Genomic DNA, 26,266 nt, shown 5'->3' on the forward strand with positions numbered 1-26,266 from the left:
ACTTGTGCACTATAATACAAGCCTCATGTATCCAGTCGTATGAGTATTTAAAGCCAGACTCCATTGACAAAAATAGTAATTTTACTTCACTAACCATGGGAGCTGCTGGTCTAGCACTGCCTTAAAAAGAAAAAGTATGCTATTATCCTGAATTTTGTCTGTATTTAAATTCTTCATTCACTGTAGAGGCATGCGAGGAAAACAACGTTTTCTTCACAAAATCAATGTAACATGAGGTGAATAACTAATATACAAAAGTTAATTTGGGGGGTCAAGTATTCCTTTAATTAAACAATGATGGTACAATCAGATTGTAATTGCTAGCCAGTGTATTTATGGGTAGCATGTTGGCATAAACAGATGAAGAGGACATTGGTTTGTTATATGCTAACAGGCCTGTTTATAAGGCCACATAGCATTTACCTCAATGGTATTTTAATCTTTAATGTACGAAAACAAACAAGCATACAATGGTCCTCAATGCACTAAAAGTGAACTTTAAATTCAGCAAAGTTCACTAAAATGTAAATTAATTAATGTGCTGTGTTTTTAAAAAAAAGAAGATCAGATGAATCTAAGTCCAGTCTAGTCTACGTCATTAGGTTCAGAAAGTTGACTCTAAGTATCGATGCAGTACCTGTTGAATTCTGTAAAGATTTGTTGATTTCATTCTTGTACATAATCGCTTGCAGTGAAACATTTTTGTGCACTCAACCTTGGATTTATTCTCAAATCCTGTTATGTCCTTTGCATTTTAGAATATGAAAATAAATTGACTCTTGATGATTAAAATACCTTTTTGTGGGGTTTCAAATTTTGGACAGAAAATTTCATCATTTATTTATTGTGGACTAGGTGTGAGCAGTCAAATGCATGTTTTTTTGTTTTCAGATAATTCAGCATCTTCTGATATAAGAGAGGGTTTTCCCTTTTTGTACATAAACTGTGCTAAAACGGATGGGCTTTGGAAAACATACTTCCACCATCACATTTTGTATTTTTCTCAAAATATTTCCCCGTCTCAAAATTTAATCAAATGAAACAACCCAAAGACACAAAATCATTCTCCGGTTGAACTGCTCACCGCTCAAGTAGGAATTGCTTTAATTTTAAGGAGTCGTGAACCAAAAGTTTGAGAGCCACTGAACACAGAGGAACTTCGAGATCTGTGTAATAACTCATCTAAATGATTAAAACACAACTTCACACTTTGACAGAATGAAGCTCAGACACAAAATAAATGCCAAGTGTTCACAACTCATAAGGACATTTAAAATATTTGAGCAGGAACATTTTTCCCTCTCTGAAACTAGAGCTTGCTTTCAACACTTAATCTGAAGACTCCGCTGTTTAATAATACCTAATTAAGACTTGTCTCCGCACTCTGAGGCTACAAAAGGTTAGATTAATAATAAATCTGGATTCAATATTAAAAGAATACGGTATTACACTGAGCAGGAGTCTGTAAAGTGTGAAGCAGTGAGCATACAAAGCTAACCTGATGTTTCCCCTCAGGGCAGCCTCTCAAGCCAGAGCAGATTTGATTTGCCAACCATTTACTACCAACTGTCTCATGCAGCAAACAGCATGCTTGTCCTCCCACACACACACACACACACACACACACACACACACACACACACACACACACACACACACACACACACACACACCCCTGATGTTCATTCAATAGCAGCACTCTCTCTGCTTGGCGTCTCCACGTCATGCATCCACTTGGCCGCGTGCCTGGAGGATAAGACGGCAATTATTTCCTCACCGAGATGATTCTGCTAGATTACATAAATCCATATCTAATTCACATATAATATGGCATCGGGGGCATTGGAAAATACTGTCGCAAAATCCTCAGAGACGCGTCTGACAACAACTACTGAGAATCTGCAGTTTATAGAGATATTTGAGGAGATATTTGATTGATAAATGACGGGACTCTGGGTAATAATACACTCTTGATTAAGACAAAAAAAATTGTATAGCTGTCCCAGGACAAAAATGAAGAGGAATACAGTTTTAATTTGAAGTCTTCATTTACCCTTCAGTGTTGGTGGCAGCAGATGGTTTCTGCACCACTCTCAGTCCCACAGCTAACACCTTGTCCTCAGTTTAGGGAATAACGGGATTGGTTAAAATGAACACACTTGACCTTTTAATTAAGTACATGGACCATCAAGGCTATGTGTTAATCACAGAAAAACTATTCTCTGTCCTTGGCTCTAGTTTCATAATATAGCACAGACACAGGACACCCTTTTTCTGAGGCACTGAAAAGGCGGATATACTGGCAGAAATGGAATATGATATAATAAGTATGTTTTCTTTAATGAAATGAAAATAAAAATCATGTTTTTGTAACCTTAGAATGAGCCATTTATATCGATATATGGTCCTTGTTTAAGCCTCTGAAACCTGAGCAAATTTGCTTGATTTCTTTTAAACACATGGGAAGAAAGCAATGAGTGATGAAAGAAGAAATTACCAGAAGAAATTATCAATAATTTAGTAAAAAAAACAAGAAAATTATACCTTAAAATTAGTTAAAAAAAAAAAAAAAAAAAAAAGTAAATTACAGGGAAAATAATAATTCTGTAACATGATTCTGCGGTATATATATATATATATATATATATATATATATATATATATATTTTTTTTTTTTTTTTTTTTAAATATGTAATTATGTAAATAGTTTTTCCACATTTTTTTTCTTTGTTCCCTAAACATTTTTCTGTAACTTTTTAAAAAAATAATTTTCACGGGCGCTGGTAGTGCGGGTGTACACAGGCTGTGGTCCTTGTTGCAGCGACTGTATGTTTGATTCTACCCTCAAACCCTATAGGATCTATTTGTGTTGAGGATATAAGAATGAAGGCAGGTGAACCACTGAAAAATTGAAAAAGCACTCTATATAAAGCATTATGCTCTAATGTATGTGCTGTACTTTTCCTGCTCCGGCTCCTTATTCTTAGCATTCATTTCTATGTTTTATTTCTCCTTATATACAGCATCCTTGTTATTTGCTGTTCTGCAGCTTCAATTACTCCGTCTTTTAGACCTCAGTTCATCTTTTCTTCTAACCCTGAGACACACTGAAGAGATTCAAAGAAACAAAATAAACACTGTAGACACACTTAAGTGCATTTTAATAAAACTGATTGCTTTAATGATTGTTAATAATTCTTTTGTGGGGAAATAGGCTACTGTTTATACTTTCTTGGTATTAAAAAGAGAAGTTCTATAAAGGAATTATTCATGGAAATTATAGTTTTTATTTGTTTATTTTTCTGTATTTATGTTTTTTTTAACAGTTTTGAAATGTAACAAAGCACATTTTCTCAAAAACTTCAGAATAATTTTGAGGCAACCTATTTGAATTTAGCTTATAGATTATTGAATTCCACTGTATTTCAGAGGCAAAAAAATGCACTTTTAGTTACATTTATATGGCAGCTATCCTTACTTTACAGATTCAGATTTTACACACATCATCATCATCTTATGATATTCAATAAATTGTCATATGTAGGCTACAACCAAACAATATGTAGGCTACAGTGTTGCTTACTTAAAATTACATTAGCAATAATCTATTATGATATTGTACCTTCACTTAAGATAATGTAAGTCTATTTTGTTTTTATACTGTAGGCCTATTTGAAGTAGTGGCATATTTCACAGCTGGAAATATTTTTGAATTTTCAAAAAAATACAAAGCAGTAACAGAATCTCAGTTTATTTTTTAGCAGCACTGCTTAGTCTTTGCTATTTGATCTCAGAATTTTCAGCCCCTGTTTTTACAATACAGGAATCAGTATGGCGCCCACTTCCTGTTCTTAAATGCCATTATTAAAACCAAAAAAGGCACTAAAATAGTTTCTAAAGACATTTCAGGCGAGGCATTGGCAATACAGAAACATAATAATGGTTAAAATTTGATCAGCACTTCCTCGTTTTGCCATTTGATGTGAGTTTAGTCTGTTTAAGTGAAAAAGAGGGCAGGTTTCTATTTCGATCCGCTTGTACTCTTTGAGGCCATAGTGGCGGGAAAACGAATGCGGAAGTATAATCTGTTGTTTGAGCAGCAGCCTTAGATTTTAGTAATGCTAATAACAATTTATTGTCTCACAGAGAGAAATGTTTGCGCTGTGAGGGGAGCAAGGAGATCTCGACGCTGGGTGAGATTACCATAGTTTGTTTACACCATTGTTTCGATAAAAAGCTGGTTGAAAATAGGCAAAGTATCTCTTTAGGTAGCGTAAAAAAATTGCAATCGGCAACATTTTCGATGCCTTGTTTGTGACGCGTTTCTACTCTGTTTCTACATCTTTGTGAAACGCTAACGGACTTATTTCACCCTTTTTGCTAATTTGAGAGATAAAAGCGATACTATGGATCTCAAAACGGGGTATGCCGGTGTTGAATTGCGTCTCCCCCAAGGGTTTGGTGTAGGTTCCGGTTGGGGAGGACATAAATCGACGGGGAAACAGTCTTCGATACCTGTTCTGTTGTTACACAAACAGGTGTCCCTGGGTGCAAAAAAACATGCAAAAATAGAGTAATATGCAGCATATTAAGATAAAATGTACACCTTTTAAATATATATACTGCACCTTTTTCTTTTTATTGAAAGTTGAAACCACAAATCAAGAGCCATCGCAAATTAGTATCATAAATGCATGCATATTCTCAGCTACATGGGCTAATAAAGAGAAAGATAGAGGGGGTGGGTGGTGTGTGGGGGGGTGAACTAAAGAAAAAACACAGTAAAATGAAATGGAAGGGGTAAACTAAAGAAAAAACACAATAAAATGAAATGGAAGAAACGTCCTGAAATCGTAAAAATGTCCAATACTCTGAGAAATGTCCTAAAATCCTAGAAACGTCTTACTGTCCTAAAATCTTTAAAAGGTCTTAAAATCTTAAAAAATGAAAAAAAAAACCCTATAAAAGTCCTAAAATTCCTGAAACGTCCTAAAATCTTAGAAATGTCCTATGAAATGGAAGAAACGTCCTGAAATCCTAGAAATGTCCTGAAATCCTAGAAATGTCCAAACATCATAGAAATGTCCCTAAAAATGAGATGTTCTGAAATCCTAGAAAAGTCCTTAAATCCTTAAAACGTCTTAAAATCCTAGTAATGTCCTCAAATCCTGGAAACATGTATGGGGCCGCTGTGACTGGACCCTGGCCTCCTTTCATTTTGCAAAACTGTCCACCAAACAAAGCAATTTGAATATCCCTGGGCGACATGTATCAGTTTCCATTTCTATAGCCTACTTGTTGTGTTGTCCAGTGCGATTTGTGTATTACTTTCAGTTTGATATACATAGTGTCCATTTTTATACACTGTATTAATGTTACTAAAACATGATTTCCAGTCTTCTGGAGAAATGTCCACAGCCATGTCTCTTGCTCACTGGTCTTTGACAGTATATGATAGATCTTTGGGGCAGTGCAAAACCTGTACGTTATACCTTTGATGTCAATGTCTTATTCAATGCATCTACAGTGTGTCAGGTGCGGCTTTAGTCCACCATCTAGTGGTAAACATATCTTACTCGATGCAACTGTGCTCACACCAGACCCCCGTTTAAATGCAGCAGACCTGTTGCATTTCACTAAAATCTGATATACTGACAGGTAAATAACTAAAGGCTGCTAGACAAAACGTGCCTGCACAATTAATTTAACTCTTTAGATGAAGTTTGGAGATACTCGTAGTGACCCACATTAAGTGACTCATATCACCGCAGCTCCGCTCGTGAAGATGACTGGGATTATCTCCATGCCTCGCTCCTGTCCCCGTGCCTGTTTACGTTCGTGTGAGCCGCGCTCCTCTGGCTGGCTGCCACCCCACGGTATTTATAGCCAAACAGCAGTAATCATCACTCAAGGAATCCTCGCGAAATCATCCTCAGACCTGTAAACTTGGACTGAGTGAGAGGAGGCTGAATTTTAGGATCCACCTGAACCGGGCTTCTCTGACGATGAAGGAGCGCGCGGCACCTCAAGGTAAAACTGTCAAATTCATTAATCATTTCATTACTTTATTGGTATTTGTGCCTGTCGCGCGCGCTGAATTCAACCTCTCCCTCCTGTGAACATTTTTAGCATCATCTATTCATGTTGTTAGGACTGCTGCGTGCTTTTTAAATCTTTCTTTACTTGCGTCAAACAACTCCACGAGAATAAAGATCCTAATTAGCCATACCTGTTAACAGGCTTGTTAATGTAAAACGATTGCAGACCTGCAGCTGACGTGCGCAAATTAGTCAAGGTGGGGGCAGCCTGTTGTGCCAGTAGGCTCTACAGTGGTTGCACTAATTAAAGGAGATGAGAGAAATTTGAATTTAAAATAAAAGAAGCAAGTGTTTTAACTTTAATGCATGCTACAGAAAAGGTGGACGCCTCTTGTAGCAGTAATTACTGCCTGAAGGCACACTGCAGTGATGCTCTCATCTACAAAGCAGCCTCATCAATGCTGCCATTCATGATTAATTTCATTTCTGTTTGTATAAGTAACCAGATGTCATGGATTCACCCTGTACATCATCACAGCTTGCTGACTGCTGCTTTTTGAAGGCATTGTTACAAGTGTCTTCACAATGAATTTCCCCTCAGCTGCTGCAAACCTGACCGATAACACAACGTGTCTCATGTATTTTGAACTTCCAGGGCTGTGTTAAAATCAAAGGCGGCCCACCCATCAGCAGCTTAAAAGCTGCCACCACACCACCCGTGTAAATGTACGCACTGACCTTGCAGCTCCCCGCGCTGCCTTTGAGGGCAGAGCTCAACTCAGACTGTGTCCAGTTCATGTCTGAGGAGCCCTGCTGCTGACGTGTGAGTCACTGTGCCTTTTGCTTCAGCTCTCCCACACTCAGTCATCTTCCTTTCGGCTTCGGCTCAGTGGGAACAGCCTTGTTTCGTCTGTCTCCGACTGACTCGCTTCAAACTTGCTGTTTTCCAGCCTTGCCACCTCATCTCGCTCATATTTCTCTGTCTTAGTCACACACACGCTTAACTGGACAATGGCAGCAACAATGAGATAATGGTTTAAGAGGTCTGTTACATTGTGCTCAATATTCTGGAAACAAAACATGAGACGACTAAAGCAAGAAACTGTGCGTAATGCTTTTTAGACAAATAAAATCTCGCCTTTCTGACCCACTTTTTGCTCAGAGTTCCACACCATTTCAATCACTGGTACTATATTTGCATGGCTGCTGATTCAAAGCTTGTGTTCATCCAGTTTTATGCACTGCTTGCATCAAAGATCCCACTGGCTGAAGTGATCATCTAGAAGAAGTACTTATAAATGGTAGTACTCATTCTGCATTCAGACAGTTTTTGCCTCAGGAACCTCCCTTTAAGATATGTGTATTTTTTTTAACAGTTATTAATAAACATATGAGACATTCAGAGAGCTTAACCCTGTTCTAGATTTCTGCCTGCTACTTGAATTCATCCTCTGGGAATCATGAATATCTGTAAGTTCATGGCAAATCCATCCAACAGTAGCTGAGATATTTCAGTCAGGATCAAAGTGGTGGGCTGACCAACAGACCAACATTGCCGTCCCTGGAGCCAGGCTTCTATCGGGGACTAAAAATAGACGAACAGAGAAGGGACAGGCAGGATGTGAAATGTTTCATGAATGTTTTTTCGCCACTTTTCACTAATAAATTGTTTCTCCCATTTATAGCATTATGGTGAAACTGCTAACTCCCGTCCTCCGTAGAGATGCTCACCAGTTCAGACCAGACCCTCTCCCTCATCTCCCCATCCAGCTGTGGAAACACGCACGTCCAGTCCTCCCTGTCCCTCCCTGAGCCTGAGGCCTGGAGGAAGCCCAGCTCCACGCCCCGTCATGGCCTGGCACAAGGAGCCCGCTCCAGCTCCCTTCAGGTCCCTCATGCCCTCCCCGAGTACCTGGGGCTGCCCCCGCGAGCTGCCAGCTTCGATGTGCCTTGTGGTCAGGAGGATGGCTCGTCCGATCAGGGTTCAGGGTCTCTGAGCCCCAACTGCATGCAGCGGAGGCGCGGGGGACTGGTGGAGCAGAAGGACATCATCATGGCTCACCAGGCTCACAAAATCCAGAGCACGCCGCAGGCCCGCAGGAAGGAGTGGGAGTGAGTATAAAAGAGATTCAGAGGCAAAGGATTCTTCTTAAATTGCATGTGTAAAGATGATGAATCTCCATGGAGGAGGATGAAAGTGCTGGTGTAAAAGAACAGACATGCTGAATAATGCAGTATAACTTTTCAACCTGTTGAGCCTTCGTCATTACAAACACCTACTGCGAAGCAACAGAACTTTTTAAAGTTAAACAAGGTCTCAAGACTTCTAAAGATATACAATATGTGCTAAATTTCACAGAAATGTGAAAAAATTTATGCAACAGGATGCAAAATTTTCTATTTGAGGAAGTGATGGTGTCACAAAAAAATGGGATAGTTTAGTCACTAATCCTTTTTCATTGCAGACACTGTGGCTTGTCATTACAGGAGAAGCATGGGTGTAATTAATAACGTTAATGGCGGCTTCCTTCTATCCAAGTGTCCCAATTCAAGGCACTTAGATGGAATGGACACTTATTGTTGTTAATTATTCCTGATATGGTGCCTGTCGTGAAAATGACCTGCAGAAGTTTGACATAATGCAGCTTCAATGATGTAAAACCATCAGATACAAACATATACAGTGTATGACCTTAACTTAAAGCTGAACTGCTTAATATCTTTAATTGATCACTGGGTTAAATGACCACTATTGTGAGAGATAGTTCCCCTCAAGAGTTGGTTAAGACAAAAATATACAGAATTTTGCCCACTTCTTCGACTGTGCAAACACAGCGTCATTCCTGGAACCATCGTCTTTAAAATGTTTGCAGTGGGATATATTCGTACATATCCAAAAAACACTTGATCTCTAAGTCTTTTACATTGTTTAAAAGACTGGAAATGTGGGCTTTTTTTTGGGGCATGTCACTCTACCCCACAGCCTTGCAAACTGTTGGCTTGAGTAAAACACACACAGCCGACCCTAAACTGGCAAGAGACGGCATGTAGCCATCTGCGGTAAAGCTGAGAAGCATATTGTGAATCTGCAGCATACATGTCCAGAGAATGCTCCTAAAACCTGAATAATATCAGCAAATCTCACGTCTTAATCAGAAAATGCTACATTTCGGATAAGGTAGAATTTAATTATATGATCTGTATAAAATCAGAATATTGTGATTTTCAGAATAAAAGCGCAGTATACGTGTAAACAAAGTCCATATTGGACTTACATTCTTAAAGTATCTAGAAAATGACTTCCAAATGAATACAATGTTGCACTATGTCAGCTGAAAGTGGATCAACTATATAAGATAATAATATTTCCCTGTCAGTGTTGTGTTTTCAGTTTGTTCAACTGCCCCCAAGTATCCAAAAATAAATATATTAATGCAGGTTCCACATTGAAATACATAATGTGATTACACCATATAATGTAAAAGGGTCAGCTCTGCTGCTTTCACTGTTCTGTTGACTCATGAGGCAGAATTTTAATGTAATGTAATGTAAACAATCATTACATAAAAAGCAAAAACTGAGCTAGTGTTTACCATGAAACGGATGAAAGCCGAAGTTATCTACAGGATAGTAAGGAAGGTTCAGCATCTAGTAACGTGCACATCCCCAGATATTGTCTCAGGAGCTCGACTAAAGTAGTAAATGGTGAGAGAAGTTTTAAATTAAATTAGTCAGGTCAGCTGGGACACCGCTGTTGCTTTATGATGAACCAATAATAACAATGGTATGTCAGGCTTGCAGACTTTGAACCTATTTACACCTGGTATTTTAATGCATTTCGGTTATCTGAACACATCTGTGTCTATCATGTGTCTCCAGCAGACCACTTGTGTTCAGATTTTGTTACTGCCGACGTCCTTACTCTTGCTAGCAGCTCACTGGCATGCTTGCTAATGAACAGCTGTGTCAGTACAGCTTGGGATATAGTTGTCAGCAGAATTCAACACGTCTTCTTCCAGGAGGCAAAATGATGGACAATAAGGCAACACATTGTTCAGATGGTAAAATGTGCAAGTTACGGAGCATTAGCATGCTGTCACCAAAACAACCACCATATCCTGCACGAATGACATATTTTTCGGCAACGTGCTTGTTAGGGATGCATCGGGCTGCATTTAGCATTTACACGCTACAAAAGATATGTGGTCGACTGTGTCCCACACCACCTTGCCAAGTGGTTTGAAATGATCACTTGGTGGCCTTTTACGCTTTAATCCAATTGCCCAAGATGCATGAACATGTTTTCAGCCTAGTACAACAGCCTAGGTTTTGGTCTGTATAGAAATTTATTTATGACAACTTCACATAGGTGAGTTCTTATATAACTCACTTGCTTAAAATAACTCATAATTAAGGGCATGGCCGCTTTAAGTGACAGCCTGTCTGCCGATATTGTCCTTGGCTTCTCAGTCAGATCCACCCCTTGCTCCTCCACAGCTTTGCCCCCTTATCCAAATATGGTCACTTCTGGCTCTCAAAAACCCAGATGGTAATGGCCGAAATGCCGAATTCTGAGCTTCAAAATGCAGTCCACAAACCAGCTGGTGACGTCACGGTAGCGGCATTCATTATTTTACAATCTATAGTTAATAACAGACATAAAAAGGCTCTATCATCCTCCTAGTGGTCAAAACATGCATAGCATCTTTCAGGAGAAAATTGAAAGTTAACCTGTGGAATTGTAAACAAACTGGGTTTTACACCCATGTTGCCTTCTTCTTCCTTGCTTTTATTGGTGGCCTGCTATTTCTTGGCACGTTATTTCCACCCATTCTCGATCAGTGGAATAATGTGAAGCCATTGTCAGTGACTGTGTACCATGTCACTTATGTGCATCCTTGTTCGCATACATGACGCACACACAAAACATCCTTTAAAACGTTTTCCGCCGTGCCACTAGTGGCTCAAGTGTTCAAATGTTTAGCGATTACTGTATAAATCACTTATAATTGTTGTTTTGTTGCTTAGCAACAAAGTACTCATTTCAAAGGGTGCTCCATACTAGCGATACATATGCAGATGCCTTTTGTTTCCAGCATTGTTATACTTCCAACAATGAATCACCGAATCAGTTCCCACCGCTTTCATCAGATGATTTGATGTGTTTTTTTAATGCCCGTGTAACATTGCCGGCTGCAGTTTATTGCAATCAGATCCTGGATAGCGTTATTAATGGCGCAGCTGAGGGTGCTTGGGTGTGAACTTTTGAATTGTGGAGCCACATAGCTCTGATTATCTGCTTCCCACCACTCAAATGTTGAGTGGTACTCCATCAGCGTAACCCCCAACCCACCAACAGGCCCCCTCCCTCCTCCTCCTCCTCCTCCTCCTCCTCCTCCACCTTCTCCTTCCTCCATCCTCTGATTTCTCTTTATTGTATCTCCACCACCACCCACTCCACATCCACTTTACTGGTGTACTGTCATTCTCTCTCATGCTTCTTTTTCTCTCATCTACAGACACACAAACACTTTTCGTCCTTGATCTCTGACCTGTTCTTTTATTTTCAACCTGTAAGTATCGCCGGCAGGAGCAACTGCAGCACGCAAAAGTACAAAATACTAAACAAGGGGCTAAAAATGATCAACAAACATAGATTTCAGAGCACTACTGTACATGTATTGTGGTTATTTGTCCATTAGGGGATGCTAGGGAATCAAAGTAGAGGAGCGGCAGGGAGGCAGCGTGTGATGTCGAGCTGAGCAGTAGAGTTTGGACGTTGCTGAATTTTACAATAGAAATACTGATCAGATTTTGTAAACTTTTAAGATGAAGTCAGAGAAAATGTGATGGATTTTGTACACAATATGACTTTTGAGAGTTAGAAAAGCTTGTTTTTTTTCTCTCACAACAGGAAACTTTTCCAGATTCACGGAATTTGCAACATTTTTGTGCAGGGTCTTGATATTGATCTGCAGCCATACTGTTAATTTGTTCCAAGGTAAACTGGACACAGTGTCACGCCAATCTGCGATGATATAAGTGACGGTTATTGATCGAATCAAACTGACATAACTCAGTACTAGAGGATGTCTGTTGCTAGGGAACAGAGAGAAAAATAAAATGCTAAAACCACTCCAGTCAATGCTGGATGAAAGCCTGTCTGCAATTATATAAATGCTCTTCAGAGTTCTGGCACAAAGTACACCCATTAACGTTTTACCTCACAGTGCATGTCACATGCAGCCTCGTTTCATCTGTCTCCTCCTATACGGTATTTATGAAGATGTTTTCAGCTGGACCAAGGACATGAAAATACGTCGCAGGTGGACTTCACATAATGAAAAGAAAAGGCACCTTTTCTTCCAAGTTGATCTTATTCAAAGTTTGGTCAGGCCCAAGCAAATTGATACAAGCTTTCTTCTGCTTTTTATCCGCTAACAGTTATTTTTAGCAGCCTTTGAGTAGGCTGTGAGCAAGAGCAGAAACAAAAGCTAAACACTCTTTAAGCAGACTGCATCTGGTCACATATAGAGCGCCATGGATCATCATCAGAGTAGTGACGCTGCTGCGCAGTCCGTTTGCTTCTTGTTTGTCCAGTGACCCTGATGGAGGTGTGTGTATGTTTATTGGGAGAAACAGATTTCTGTAGGAAGAGGTTGCTCCATTGTGCAACATGGCTTTTGTTGGCAGAAATGAAAAGAACGGAGCAGGAATTCAAGAGAGCTATGTCGCTATGGAAACAACAGCAAAGAGAGAGCAAGGGAGAGAGAGAGAGAGAGAGAGAGAGAGATGTACTGTTTGCAAAGATGGACAAATATTTTTGTTGGGCATCATACAAGTAGATGATGTCTTTTTTTGTAATGAATGCTTATGTAAGATTTTTCAGTAGAAAGTGGAGATGAATGTGAGATATGTTGCAGATACTTTTAGATGCATTTACATGTATTACATATTACATGGCAATAATCAGTCTGCTATTTTTACATTCTGCTCTGGATAGGTCAGCCTTTTGCTGCTCTCCTGCTTTGCATTGGGTGACGCGCCCGCCTGCTTCATGCAGATTCAGAAGAGGAGGTAACAGAGTCGTGGCTCAGTTTTCGGAGCTCACTTAGGGACTTATTCATAGATCCTGTTAAATCGATTTTTTTTCTCCGCTGCTCCCCCAGATTTCGACTTGTTTGCCAAGCATAAATTTGTCACTCTCTCTTGGCTTGCTTTCACAACCCCCCCCACCCCTCCTCCACCTCCTCCACCTCCTCCCCTGTCTGAGCTCTTGCCCGTCTGCACACTGTGATACCTGCATTGTACTCAGTTGCAGCAGAAAGTGGCATTTTGGATTATTTTAATTGCATTTATTCGACAAAACAGAAATCCATGTTTGAATAATATCGTGCCTGTGGGGGCTGAAGTGGTCATCTTGAGGAGACAGTGGGGAAGGGAGGAGAGCAGCAGATGGAGCGAGAGAGCCCAGTCGCCTAATGAGGTCTCACTTGTGGCACATGAGTGTGAAAAAGACCCTGCTTTTCTCCATGCTCCCTCAAAAAGGGAGCAGCCCTAAGATCTATTTCATGCTCTATTTTTACTCCTGACTTTTACTCCAATATTAGCACAATGGCCTAGTTTTTAAATGTTCTGTCTGTCTCCATTAATGAAAATATGACAATGCTTTCAAATAGGGGGGGAAATGAGTCAAGCTCTTTACACCCTGTTTAGGTCTTTTACCTGCTCTGTCCAAACACTTGTTGCCTTTATTTGTGCATTGTCTCTCCTCCTAACTGTATTTTCACACTCCTTTTCTCTTGCACCCACTAACATCTTTACATAATTGTTTTTGAGCCACATACCCACACAGCCTACTGTATATAGGCTTCTTTTTTTTTTTTTTTTTTTTAGGAAAGTGTTTTTGTTCATCCCCAGCAAACTGTAATTGCTATGGAAACAACAAAAAAACCGTCCCTCCTCTCCACCAGCTTTTCATTCAGATGAATTTTGAAATCGCCATCATAAAATATTACTGTGGGAGGGGGCTGCCGGTGCTTATGCGCTCCTGGCTGCAGTGATCATTTTCCAGCAGGTGATAAGATTGCAAGCAACTCTGTCGCTACTGATTAGAGAATAACTTCATGTGCATCTTTTTTTTTATTTTAAATAAAGAATCCGGTTTAGACGCGCTAAAGGGGCTTCCTTCCACGTGAGATCTTCCTCTTTGTCAAGTTTACCGGGGCGAGAAGATGCGTAAAGTTTGCGAAGACTTCCCTCGGATGTCTGCATCGACTGAGCGCAGAGTAGTTTTGTCAGAGCTTGGATGTTAATAGAAAATTGACGGATCTCTGCGTGCAGAGTTTAGAGACGCGCGCGTATTAAAAGTTGTCCGGAGCTGATGGGATAACACAGATGCTGAGCACCTGAATCATCATTAAGTAAATGGATTTTTCTCTTAGAATATAAGCCCACTGAATGATATTTTTTCTTGTGGATATGGAGTGATAGGAATCCGCAACTTTCTGGGGAATCTTCAAAAAAGCTGTCACCGGATTGAAGGTGGATCCCTTTTTAGTTCCACTTCAGGTCCTGTTGTGAAAACACTCTAAGCCGGCTCATCTCTTTTGTAGAATGGCTCGGTTCGGAGACGAGTCCGCTCCCAGCACGGTGGACTCCGGGGATGGGGACTTGGAGCGCGGCGGGGAAGGACAGGACGCGGCGGCGGCGTCACTCACGGCTTCCATGAAACAAGCCAAGGCGCAGCGGGCCCGGACCATGGCTCTGTACAACCCCGTGCCCCACCGGCAAAACTGCCTCACCGTCAACAGGTCGCTCTTCATATTCGCAGAGGACAACATCATTAGGAAAACCGCAAGGCGAATCATTGAATGGCCATATCCTTCCCAAAGAAGCATGTTTAACCCTTTAAAACCTGGGCAAATTGGCTTGTGTTCTTTCAAAAACATGGGAAGAAGGCAATAGGCAAGATAAGAAGAAATAAGTTAGAAATTGGTAAGAAATTTGTGAAAGGTACAAGAGAATTACTTGAAAATTGGTAAAATAAAAATAAAAGAAAGACAGTAAACAAATAAACAAAGCAAACAAGATTTTGAAAAAGTGCTTTTAAATGGATAATAATTCTGAAACATAATTTTGATAATGCACTGATGATAATTATAAATATAGTTTTTTGTATTATTATGTTATACTCTAAAAAAAATTCTAAATCCACCAATTTCTTGCAATTTGTGGAACATTTCTTACCTAGTTGCTTTATGTTTTTTTTTAAGTTTTTGAAAGAAATCACACCCATTTGCTCACGGTTCAAAGGTTTGAAATACTTGTGAAAGGCATCTGAAAGCCGCACAAGAGAAGTGATGTCCATCTATGTGTCTAAGGGTGTTTGTTTTGGAGATGAAATGCATGTTGTCAGTTCAGCACCATGGACAGCTACAGGCAGCATGAGCTTGCAGCATGTAACTCCCATCCACATCTAAAAAGTGACAGTTTCTCAAGTGCAGTCGAATGTGTTTTACGTGACTCCTCCACATATAGCAATCTGCCTTGCATGCTCTTTGTTCAGTGTTTATCTGCATAATGATCTCCAGCTGTTTGTTAATTAATTCCTCTGCACAGCTGAATTTAACCCTTCTTCTTATAATGGTGCTTAGTAAACTTTGCCCCTGATTTTTATTCATCTGTGGGCTCCATGTGCTCTGGTTGTTGGCAGAAGACAGAAAGTTAGCATGTGGTGATCATTAGAAGCAGCTCTGCTCGCTGTGGGGGTGGCATGTAGGCATATCTCTGCTGCCTTAGTGCTCATTGGAATATGAACCTGGCCATGAGTAGGTGTCAGTTCAGATCCACCAGGCAGCGTTTTCTCTGCTTCCTGCTGCAGCGTCGGCCAACAGTTTCTCTCTCTGCTGAACTTCTGCAGATCTGACAAAGATTAGCGAGGAAGTTGTCTTTCCAGCAGTTAACTCATGAAATGTGAATGCAGAGTTCAGGGGATATGTGTGCACCATCACTCAGGCCAAACACTAGAATCCATTCTTGTTCACTAATTCATTTTTGTTTACTTAAATCAAGCCGTTTTCTGATGAATCGTGTACATATTTAGACATTTTTGAAGTGCTATCAGCTCAACAGCATCAGTCAGTTGCCATATCTACCCACTGCTCCTCCTGTCTTACACCCCCTTCAGTGCAGCGTGCCAGTCTCCCACTGTTACCTAACCACAGGCTCTGTGTGGTGTGTGGGAGTGGGGCTAGTGGTCAAGACTAGCTGGCCACTGGCAGCACGGTAATGTGACTGTCGGTTTCACAGAGGCAGAGGTGTGTGGGAGAGAGCTGGCCAGTAGTACTGTGGTGGTTCGTGGGCTGTAAAAGCAGCACATGTCAGAGTATTGACTGGGTGAGACCCAGATTTTTTGCTAACAGCGTCAAACTTATGAGATCGCAAGTGAAAAACAGACTTGTATGCATTCATGGCAGTGGAGTTTCTTTGATTGTGTGTTTCTGCACAAACACACTGGAGTGTTACAGTTTGATATTTCTGACAAGTTGAGAAGTTGGTGAGACTTTTGTTGCCCAGAGCAGGCCAAAGTTTCTGCACCGGAGAGTTAAAGAACGAGAAGTTAAAGTACAAAACCACTGCTACTGTGACAGAAAATCAATTTGCAAGTGTTTTGGTAATCAATTAATATCTTTGAATAATTGTTTAAGGGGAGACACTACAGGTGAAAACAGTTTTTCATGATCTGGTCATTTTTGAAATTTTGGGGCTAGTAAGCTTCCATAACATGTCTCCTTTCAGACTACAGTTGGAAGAAAATGCCCAAAACACACACTTAGGTGTTTAATTTAGGTCAGATTTCTGTTTCTGAAAATGTATGCGAAAAGAATACATTTAATTAGATAATGCCATATTTGCGTGTGTAAACATTTTTTGTAATACATTTTTGAAAACTTGTATCTATTAGTCTTAAATTTTACCCCATTCACCTACAGTGTCTTATTTGTGGTCTTAAAAATTATGGAATTTTACAATACTCATCTTTTAAGGACATTTACTCAAAACTGTTTTTTTCTCATACAAAGATTTTCACTTTAGTAGTACTTACGTACACCAAATTCTCCAGTTTTATTTCTGTTGATATTCTAAAGATTTTAAGAGAGGGGTTTGTTCATATATCGTTCATAGCCTGATTTATCTTATTAGCATTTTACTCCTAAAACATGGCAAAGATTCTTTATGGTAGTTAACAGTATTTTTTTAATAAAGTGATAAAAAGAGATATCCAAAATTTACTTTCTAAAAACTTTTGACTCTAATATGTCAGTAAATTTAAAAAATAATTTAGAACTTGCCCTCAGCCATGTTCAGATTTCTGATCTGGAAATGTATTCAAATTAGCTCATTTTTAATTCCATAGTTCCTCATTTGCATGTTTGAACAGAAAATTTCAGAAAATTCAATACAAAAAGTGTAATACGAAAAACTATTGTCTTAATATAAGTAATCAACTGGGGAAGTCTCATAATATATATTTTTACACTATTCAACTGTGAAGTCAAAACTCTGTGGTTGCAGCTTCTCCAGTGTGCTTTTCTTTGTTTTATTTAATCTATATATTTGTGTTTTTGACTGTTGGACAGACAAACAAGATATTTGAATATGTCACTTTGGAGTCTTGGAAACTAGGTTGGATATTATTAGCCGTTTTCTTGATTTAGAGATGTATGACGATATATGGTTCCTGAAAATAACCATTAGTTTCAGCTTTTATCACTGCTGGCCATTTTAAAGTCTAACATTGTGAGATTTTGTGAAGTTATTTTTCCTACCTTCCAGACGGCCATTGGTTTCCATTAATTTGCATACAACACAAAGACCCATTAGCACACGCTGAAAGCTTTAATTAATCATCTAATCCATCACACTCCATGAAGAATCAAACTTTGACAAAATAACAGCAGTACTGATGTTGACTGTGGTGGATTACTCAGCTCGGGAGAATTTCAAAAGTCGATTCTTAAAATGTTTTATTGAGCAGCTTACTTCACATGCAGATGCAAAATGAATCCAACAGTCAAAAGATCAATCAGTTTTGAAAATTTATCCCTGAGGGGCAATTTGTTTTGCTTCAGGAGCAACGAATTAAAAAAAAAAAACACAGCAACACAGAGCTGGAGAAAAGAAAAACTAAACCACATTCATAACCAATCATCTTTATTTTCGATCTTTATTTTCAAGGAACCCCAAATAAAATGGGAGAATGAAAATAATATAGAAGTAAGAAAAACCACACTAGAATGCCCATTGCACATATTCAGTAAAATAACACAAACAATGTCTGAAAAGGATTAAGAGGAAGCGAATCTTACAAAATCCTACCCTTTTTTTCCAAGCTTATCACAAAAAACAAATTAATTTTAAACATAAATATTCCCAGTTTCTTCAGTATTCACCATACACACCTCAATCAAATCAAACAAGAATTAAGACAAAACAAGAACAGATCGATCTAAATAAACACATATATACACCCACGCACACACACACACATCACAAAACAAAGAAAACATTTCAATACAGAAAACAGTCACACTATGAAAAATAACCTGCTTATCCTGGACCCTGTCTTACTGTGCACATTCCCCTCTTCTGTGTTCAAAAAAATACAGTACAGTAAAAAGGCGAATACATGAAGTTTATTAGCAAAGACAAAAGAAAAGAAGGGAGAAAAACAATTATCACAATAACTGCAATGATTTGCTGATTTACTTTGATTTAATTTCTGCTTGGAGGTTCAGAAAACATATTAAAATACTACAAAAATAACAGCATAGTATGCAAAATGGTTAACTGTGTGCGATCAGTCCCAAATGGCCTAAAACATTCATAATCTCTGACATGCAGGTAACAGGTAGTGAGGGCAGGTAGAGCGGGAGAGATTTATTAAGTATTTCCCACTTTAGCTATTTTCAACTGCCTTCAATGGCAACAATGTGGACCTGTCAATGTGAGTCAGTGTTGGTCCCAGAGGCCTCCATCGCAGCACTCCTCTGTGAGTCAGTGACCCCATTTCACTGAAGGCAGGAGAATTAATAACAAGGAGCAGCTGCCTCATGGGAACTCCAGGGGACTGAAAGTCACACGCACACAAAAGTGTTGGGGCACGTACAGTCACACACAGTGCATGCTGGTTCACACGTACGCACACATCCATAGGGCCCAGCCATGTAGATATTACTCATGAGAAATTGTAGAAATTACTTAAGAGTTTCTAGATATAATTTGAACTTTGGAGCTTTAAAAACTAAAGAAAACATTGACACACTTATGTTCCAAATTCACATCATGAAAATACAAATGTAGAAGAAAAATTGCTCTCACTGTGAGCCTGGATACAAATTCTAGTTGTCTAATGATCTAAAATTAGTTAAATAGTTATTTAAATAGATTCTGAGCATTTTTTTTAATGATGATGAGTAAGTTTGTGTGTGTAAATCTTCATTTAAACCTGTCAAAAACTCTGCTGAAGTAATACAACTATGTATTGTGTAGAAATTATTTGTATTTGAGAAAAAAATTATAAAATGTCAATGTTTACCTGTTAGCTAGATTCCAATTTCTGATGCCTGTGTCAGCCTAATTGTATTACTGTGAAGAGAGAAAACATTTAGTGAAAAATTACTTCATCAACTTAAACTCGACTAAAACGTTTTAAGTTGTCATCGACTAAAACTAAGAAGGATAAAAATGACTAAAATGTGACTAAAATGGAAAACCTTTTGTAGCTGCCAAAATTGCTCACTTCCAAAGCTGAAACCGCACACTTGAGTCCTCGAGTAAGTTTCTTGCAAGAAGTGGAAGTGGAAAAATGCAGTATTCCCCCCTACACCTATGTTTCTGCTCTGCCAGAGCCCCATCCCCTCTGTAACATTTAGCAATCAAACAGAATTAACCGCAGAAAAATTACAAGTACTTGAATGTGAGACACAAAATAAATTAAATTGGGAAAGTGCAATAGACAAGTAAATAAAACAAACAAACAAATGCCTTAAAACCCCAATAAAAATAATACATTCATTTTTTTAAAAAGTACCAAAATACAAATGATAAATGCTATATATAAAATTGGGTCAGTATTTTAAGACTGCAGTATCAGTGGTGTCGATTTTTCAGTGTTGGTTAAAAAAGATGCCATTTAGCATAATGTTTCTGAGCATATCCTCTTGTCGAATAACACATTCTCTCCAAAGTCAGACGGTGTATAAGATCTTTAATCCATGGCTTAAAGGTTGGAGGAAAATTTCCCCTCCAATTAAGGAGTATAAGTCTTCTAGCTAAAAGAGATACAAAAGCTATCATTATATTTTGTGTGACAAGGATGTACATTTTGTGGAGCTACTCATAATTCTGCAGTAGTAGCAGAAGGTTCAATGGGTACTTAAAAAACATCTGAAAATATTTTAAAAATTGCTTGCCAGAAACTATGTAGTTTTGGACAAAGCAAAAGCATATGTGAAAGGGTGTGTATTTTAATCTTTAAACTGTAGCTGAATGTGACATTGCTCCTTTTTTATTAGAGAAAATTTCATAACTGTCTGGTTCAAGAAACCTCACAAAGTAAATCAAAAACAGCTCAAGTTAAAACCTTGACTGCCTTTATTAAGTAGCAAAGCGATGATAATTTGAAGATGTGAAAATCTGATGTACTGTATACAGCATCCTGTAGTGTTCCTGTAGTGTACGCAGTAAAAGGAGCTATGAGGAGAGTTTGCTGTAGTTTGTGTAGTCAGTCGGGCCAAGGTGACTTCACTGCTCACTCTTTCCCTCCCTAACCTGCCTCTTTTTCCTTGACGTGAAAAGCACTTTTAAAAGCAGGTTGCCATGGATACTGCAATCTCTAACAGATTGCTTCCAATACCAGAGAATATGAACCATGCCATAATTCATCTGTCATTTAATCATCCATCCATCTATGTTTTTTTTTCCTCTCCATTGAACCATGTATGCATGCACTCTGAAGTATTTGTGGAATTTAGAAGAAAACATTATAAGCTTGTTGAATATGGTGATTTTTTTTTTTAATGTGTTAGTTTTCTCCCTGTGTTGTGATAATAATACGTTCCTTAACTTTACGGCCTTTACACCCTTTGAGTACATGATCCTGGCCACCATCACCGCCAACTGTGTTGTCCTGGCGTTGGAGCAGCACCTCCCCGGAGAGGATAAGACCCCGATGGCAAAGAGACTGGTGAGGAACAAATTCTGTTTTCACATCTTCCACACACAGACGGAGCTGTGAGTGAGGTCACTGAGAGATGCAGACACAAAACGAAGCAGAATCACTGAGAGTTTATGTGATGATCAAGTTGTTTTATTGTCAAGTTGTTGTTAAACTGCAGAGGTCACAAAAGTAAGGTCCAAATCCCCTAAAACTATGTGATTAGCATGTTGCATGTCGCATTTTAAGAAGGTGGTGTGAAGAGGCTGAGTCCTCGCCGCAGCGGCCGTGGGTTTCGACTCCGGCCTTGGCCCTTTGCTGCGCGTCGTCCCCTCTCTCTCCCCCTTTCATGCTGAGGCTGTCCTGTCAATATGGGCAAAAAATAAGGAAAAAATAATCTTTAATTTTAAAAAAAGAAGAAGAAAAAAGAAGGTGGTGGATAGTTTAGCACTTAAAAGGGGTGAGAAGGAAATGGCTGATTTAACGCTAGATACTGTACGTACATTGTGACTATGTTTTGGAAGCATGAGGACAAATGCCGCATACAAATTTAGCTTCAGAGGCGGCAATTGATAACAGAACGCTACATTTATGTACTATTTAGGCTTGTAGTGGATGGTGGGCATACAAAGTGCAGGACCTCGACTGGCTGTCCAGACTGCTGTCTTAGGTTGAGGTAACAAAAGCACTTTGGTTAAGTTTATGGAAATGTCATGATTTAGGTTAATTGTTAATTAAAAAGGTAATTAAAAAAATAATGCTTTAAAATACATCACAAAAATATATATAAAAACAACACACAGGACAAAAATTAAAAAGAAAATAAGTAACAAATATAAAAACAATGGTTGGATTTAAAATTAAAACAGATCAGTGCAAGACTTAAGTTTAATTTCAGGAGTGAGTTACAGTATAATGATGAAATAGTCCTTTAAAAAGAAATTATAAGAATACCTTCCAAAAAAATAGTCTTCTCAAGTGATATAAAAAACATAAAAAATCTGTGTATCAAATTAAATTGTGAAAAAATACGTATACAAACACTAATAAAATAGCAAAAATCAATTTATCTATCTACCTATCTACATACATACATACATACATACATACATACATACAAACGTTATATTTGAGGTCTGTGTTTACATATCAAACCCAGCGGGGTGAAGTCTTGCCATTGATCATGACTGAAGTGAATATATCAGCTTAGCAGTCTTACAGGCTCTGCTGACCGCTCCTTGTCCTTTACTTCCACAGGAGAAGACAGAGCCGTACTTCATTGGGATCTTCTGCTTTGAGGCAGGGATCAAGCTGTTGGCCCTCGGTTTTGTTTTCCATAAAGGCTCCTACCTGAGGAACGGCTGGAACGTCATGGACTTCATAGTCGTGCTCAGCGGGTGAGTGAGTTGTTCAGTTGGTCTTTATGCAAGCCTGGAAGTGAGAAATGTTTGTTGTAAACTTTGTCAACAGTTTCCGAAGTTACCACTTGCCAAGCATATTGGTGAAATCTGCTTTTGGAGGCGAAACAAATATCAGTTCTCTGTAACTAACCAACTTTTTAAACATTACCATACACTCTGACTGTGAGCCAATCAAATCAGAGCAAAGCAGTTGCACTTTGGATTGGCAGAAGTGTCTGAATGTTAAGCTTTTCGCTTGGTTTTTATTTCGGTCTTTATGCTTAGTAGATCTTCTTCAAAGCACTCATAGCCGGGAAAAGCACAGGTGTGACTAATAACATTAACGATGGCTCATTTCCATATAAGCCATTCATTTCAGTGAGCCGGTGTGCACAATACCAGGACCCCGGAGCTGGCTCACCTAAATGGAATACAGCCACCGTTAACATTATTAATTACACCTGTATTTTTCTTACTATGGCGTGTGAAAATGCCTGCTGTGAAAAAGGTCAATTAGACTACTGTTAAATGAGGATTAAAGTGTTATTTTGCTATTATTGTTGAGGATGTTATGAATTGTGGATGTTTTTATAGTTACAAGGGCCAAAATTTGTCCCAATCTGCTCCTCCTACAATATGTATTGTCACTGTTTAGCTTCTACTTGGTTAGTCAAGCTGTAATGCATGGCTAAATTTCTGCATATTTGTGTGTTGGAGTTGTGTAAACTTGTGCCATTGCACAAAATGCAGAGAAATAATGGTGCAATGTACATACAGTGTGTATAAGGTCACCTTTATCAAAGTGTAAAAAAATCAATCAATTACTAATAATAATAAAAATAAGTGAAAAATGTATACATTAGAAAAGAAATGTATAATAAATGAAAAATAGATATTAAAAAATTACAAAAAAACCCTGAATACCAACAAGTTAATGTTATACAAAGTCAATATGTAAACAATAATATGTAAATAATGGTTGCATCATCATAGCCTATTATAATTGTTTAGTTCTCAAAACACAATTTTTAGGACTTGTGACTTGAATTGTACTTGTCAGTCTTGACTTGGGACTTGAGTCTGACCTCGCCTGTCTTTACTTTGGACTTGAGTGCAAAGACTTGAAACTTGTGACTTGCAAAACAATGATTTGCTGCCACCTCTGGCAACACTGTGGGTTACAACAGAATAATGGCTGCTTGAAATGGATTATCTCCCAGCAGCTCTGTTAACCAGCGAGCTATTGTACCATTAGCTACTAACAGTTTATCTTTATACATAAAAATGTATGTGGTACGTAACTTTAGTTAAACAGTCAGTCCAGTCATGTGTTTTCCCTTAAGGGGTTTATTTTATTAACCAGTCTGAAAAACTGGAAGATGAAACTTGCTATTTTGTCCATATTCTTAGCTAAATTTATAGTAGTGATAATAAAACAACGATTATTTAGCTAGCACACAGAGGCTCTGGCAGAGCAACTAAAACTATTGGAGCAGAAGCTAACTTTGGCGCTGAAGTGGAGTTTGGCTTTCTGTACAGGAGCAGATGACTAGTGACTAAGTGTTTCTCTAATGTGCTGCTGTGTTTGCATATTAACAGTGATGTATTGCCATATGTTGTGGTTATATTTTTGATAAAAGTAGCTAATGTGGGCTACAGTATGACTGCCTGAAAACAGCAGCTAGTTAGTTGTGCTAGTACGTTATGTAGCGGTCCATCGCTGTGGCTGTTTTCCACCATGTAAAAGAAGTATCCACTGTTTTGTCTGATTTTGAAATTCCTCTGAATATCTAAGTTTAATAGTAACTTTGTGTTTTCAGAGTTTTCATTTTTTTGTACTACAGCTTGTTAGCTCTGGCTGCTAACAAGGTAACAATCTGTTTCCACTGTAGAGAAGTCTGCTAGAATAAAATGTGCCTTTTATGTCTACAGAGACAAATGGGACAAAAAATAAAGAAACACACACAGACAGAAACCCTGAAAATGTAGACCCATATCTAAACTTAATCAGAAGCCTAATCTTATACTTCATCATAACCATTTTTAAGCTCTTATAAATTTTAAGAACAAGGCTGGCATTATTATCCTATATATTTCTTATTGTTCACAACTTACATGAAAAGACCTACACAACAATGTGTCAGCCCGTCTCTTAATTCTTTGTGGCACTCAAATCCAAGCCCATTCTCTCCTTGCTCGGGAAGCAGACAAATCTGCAAGCTCATGTTTTGTTTGCTGTGGCAGATGTGGCTAGTACACCTCCGCTTTGGACTGATTTCAAGCAACTTGAGTTGTGCGTGGTCAATCACAACCATTTATCTAGACAAAGACCGTAACGAGGAGTGCTGTTGAGGCATTTTCAAAAACAACCAAGTTGGCCACAGCTGATGTGGAACTTTCTGTTGAAGCCACTATCGCTTCAGCTTCACATAAACTGGACATGTGTTTTTACTAAGATAAGAATCAACTGCACATAAAGCTTTCCTGGAAAAGAAAGATGTGTATGCCTTGTTTCAGACAGAATTTGGCATTATGTTTAATTTACCAACATATAATATACCAGCTCATCCTTACATGCTGTAGGCTAGTCTGTCTACACTTTGACATAGCTCACAACATTCATTTTTTTTGATGTCCCACCCTAATGCATATACACAGAAAGCGTCGGAGGCAGGGCCCCATTCATTCCTAAGAAAGCTGCTCAGTAGCACATGAAGCTAAAAAAGTTCAACTTCTGGGTTTAACATAGCCATATGATCAGCATTGCTTCTGCACTGTGCGGCCCATAGAGCAAGTACACTAGAGACTTTTGCTGGCAGAGCCAGCTACTTCCGGCAAAACTCTAACAATAAAATGATTCAACCCTCTGAAACCTGAAGCAACATCACTTTTCTTGTGCTGCTTTCAGATGCCCTTCACATGTATTTAAACCTTTGAGCCCTTAGCAAATTGGTGTGATTTCGATGTACGACTTGCTGAGAAATGTTCCACATATTGCAAGAAATTGTTAGATTTAGAAAATTATTTTTTAAAAACTAGGCAAACAATGTCGAGGGAAAATATTATAATATTAATTATTATTTTTATTATTATTGTATCTTTTTTTCTATTTTCTTCTTTTTTTTTCAAATGCTTTGGTAATTTTCTTGTACTTTTTACAATTTTTTTGCAAATTTTTCAACAACTCTCCAAATTTTATTGGACCAAATAAATCAAATTCTGATAGTGAAATGAGTCATTTAGAGGTGATTATGACACTCAAAAAAATGTATCCACTAATTTACAGATGTCTTCATGCCATGTAAGTCAAGGGTCTTTTTGGGCCAGAGGGCATCATGTACCAGATTTGATTCCACTGCCTCTATGAAAATTAATTTCAAAGCCTGGCACTCTTCCAGGAGGCCTGGTCATCACACATCACATGTTGATAACTCAATGATACTCGGTGAGAATTTAAAACTGAGCCAGACTATTATGCATTTGCAAATTGGTCTGGCAGTGTCAGGCTGAGTCTTCTCTACTGAAAACATAAATCTGATGTAAGAATTTTAAAAATATAAAGGTACTTTAAAAATAAAAAGTTGAGTCATTTCCTAAAACTGCAGGGT

At 38.6% G+C, this 26,266-nt stretch overlaps 1 protein-coding gene across 2 annotated transcripts in view; it reads left to right on the forward strand.

The window, feature by feature from the left end:
* Positions 1-4,136: 4,136 nt before the first annotated feature.
* cacna1eb (calcium channel, voltage-dependent, R type, alpha 1E subunit b) overlaps positions 4,137-26,266 on the forward strand; it is a 76,052-nt gene continuing 53,922 nt past the window's right edge. The window contains exons 1-5 of one of the 2 annotated variants that reach the window (XM_042496945.1): positions 4,137-4,193; positions 7,724-8,150; positions 14,654-14,917; positions 21,183-21,288; positions 22,516-22,655. In XM_042496945.1, coding sequence (XP_042352879.1) covers positions 7,762-8,150; positions 14,654-14,917; positions 21,183-21,288; positions 22,516-22,655 — 899 coding nt within the window. In that variant the 5' untranslated portion in view covers positions 4,137-4,193; positions 7,724-7,761. Of the gene's footprint in view, positions 4,194-7,723; positions 8,151-14,653; positions 14,918-21,182; positions 21,289-22,515; positions 22,656-26,266 lie in introns of those variants that run through there. The other variant, XM_042496944.1, reaches the window with a different exon arrangement.

Source organism: Plectropomus leopardus, chromosome 12, assembly GCF_008729295.1.
Source record: "Plectropomus leopardus isolate mb chromosome 12, YSFRI_Pleo_2.0, whole genome shotgun sequence".
NCBI classification, from domain to species: domain Eukaryota; kingdom Metazoa; phylum Chordata; class Actinopteri; order Perciformes; family Serranidae; genus Plectropomus; species Plectropomus leopardus.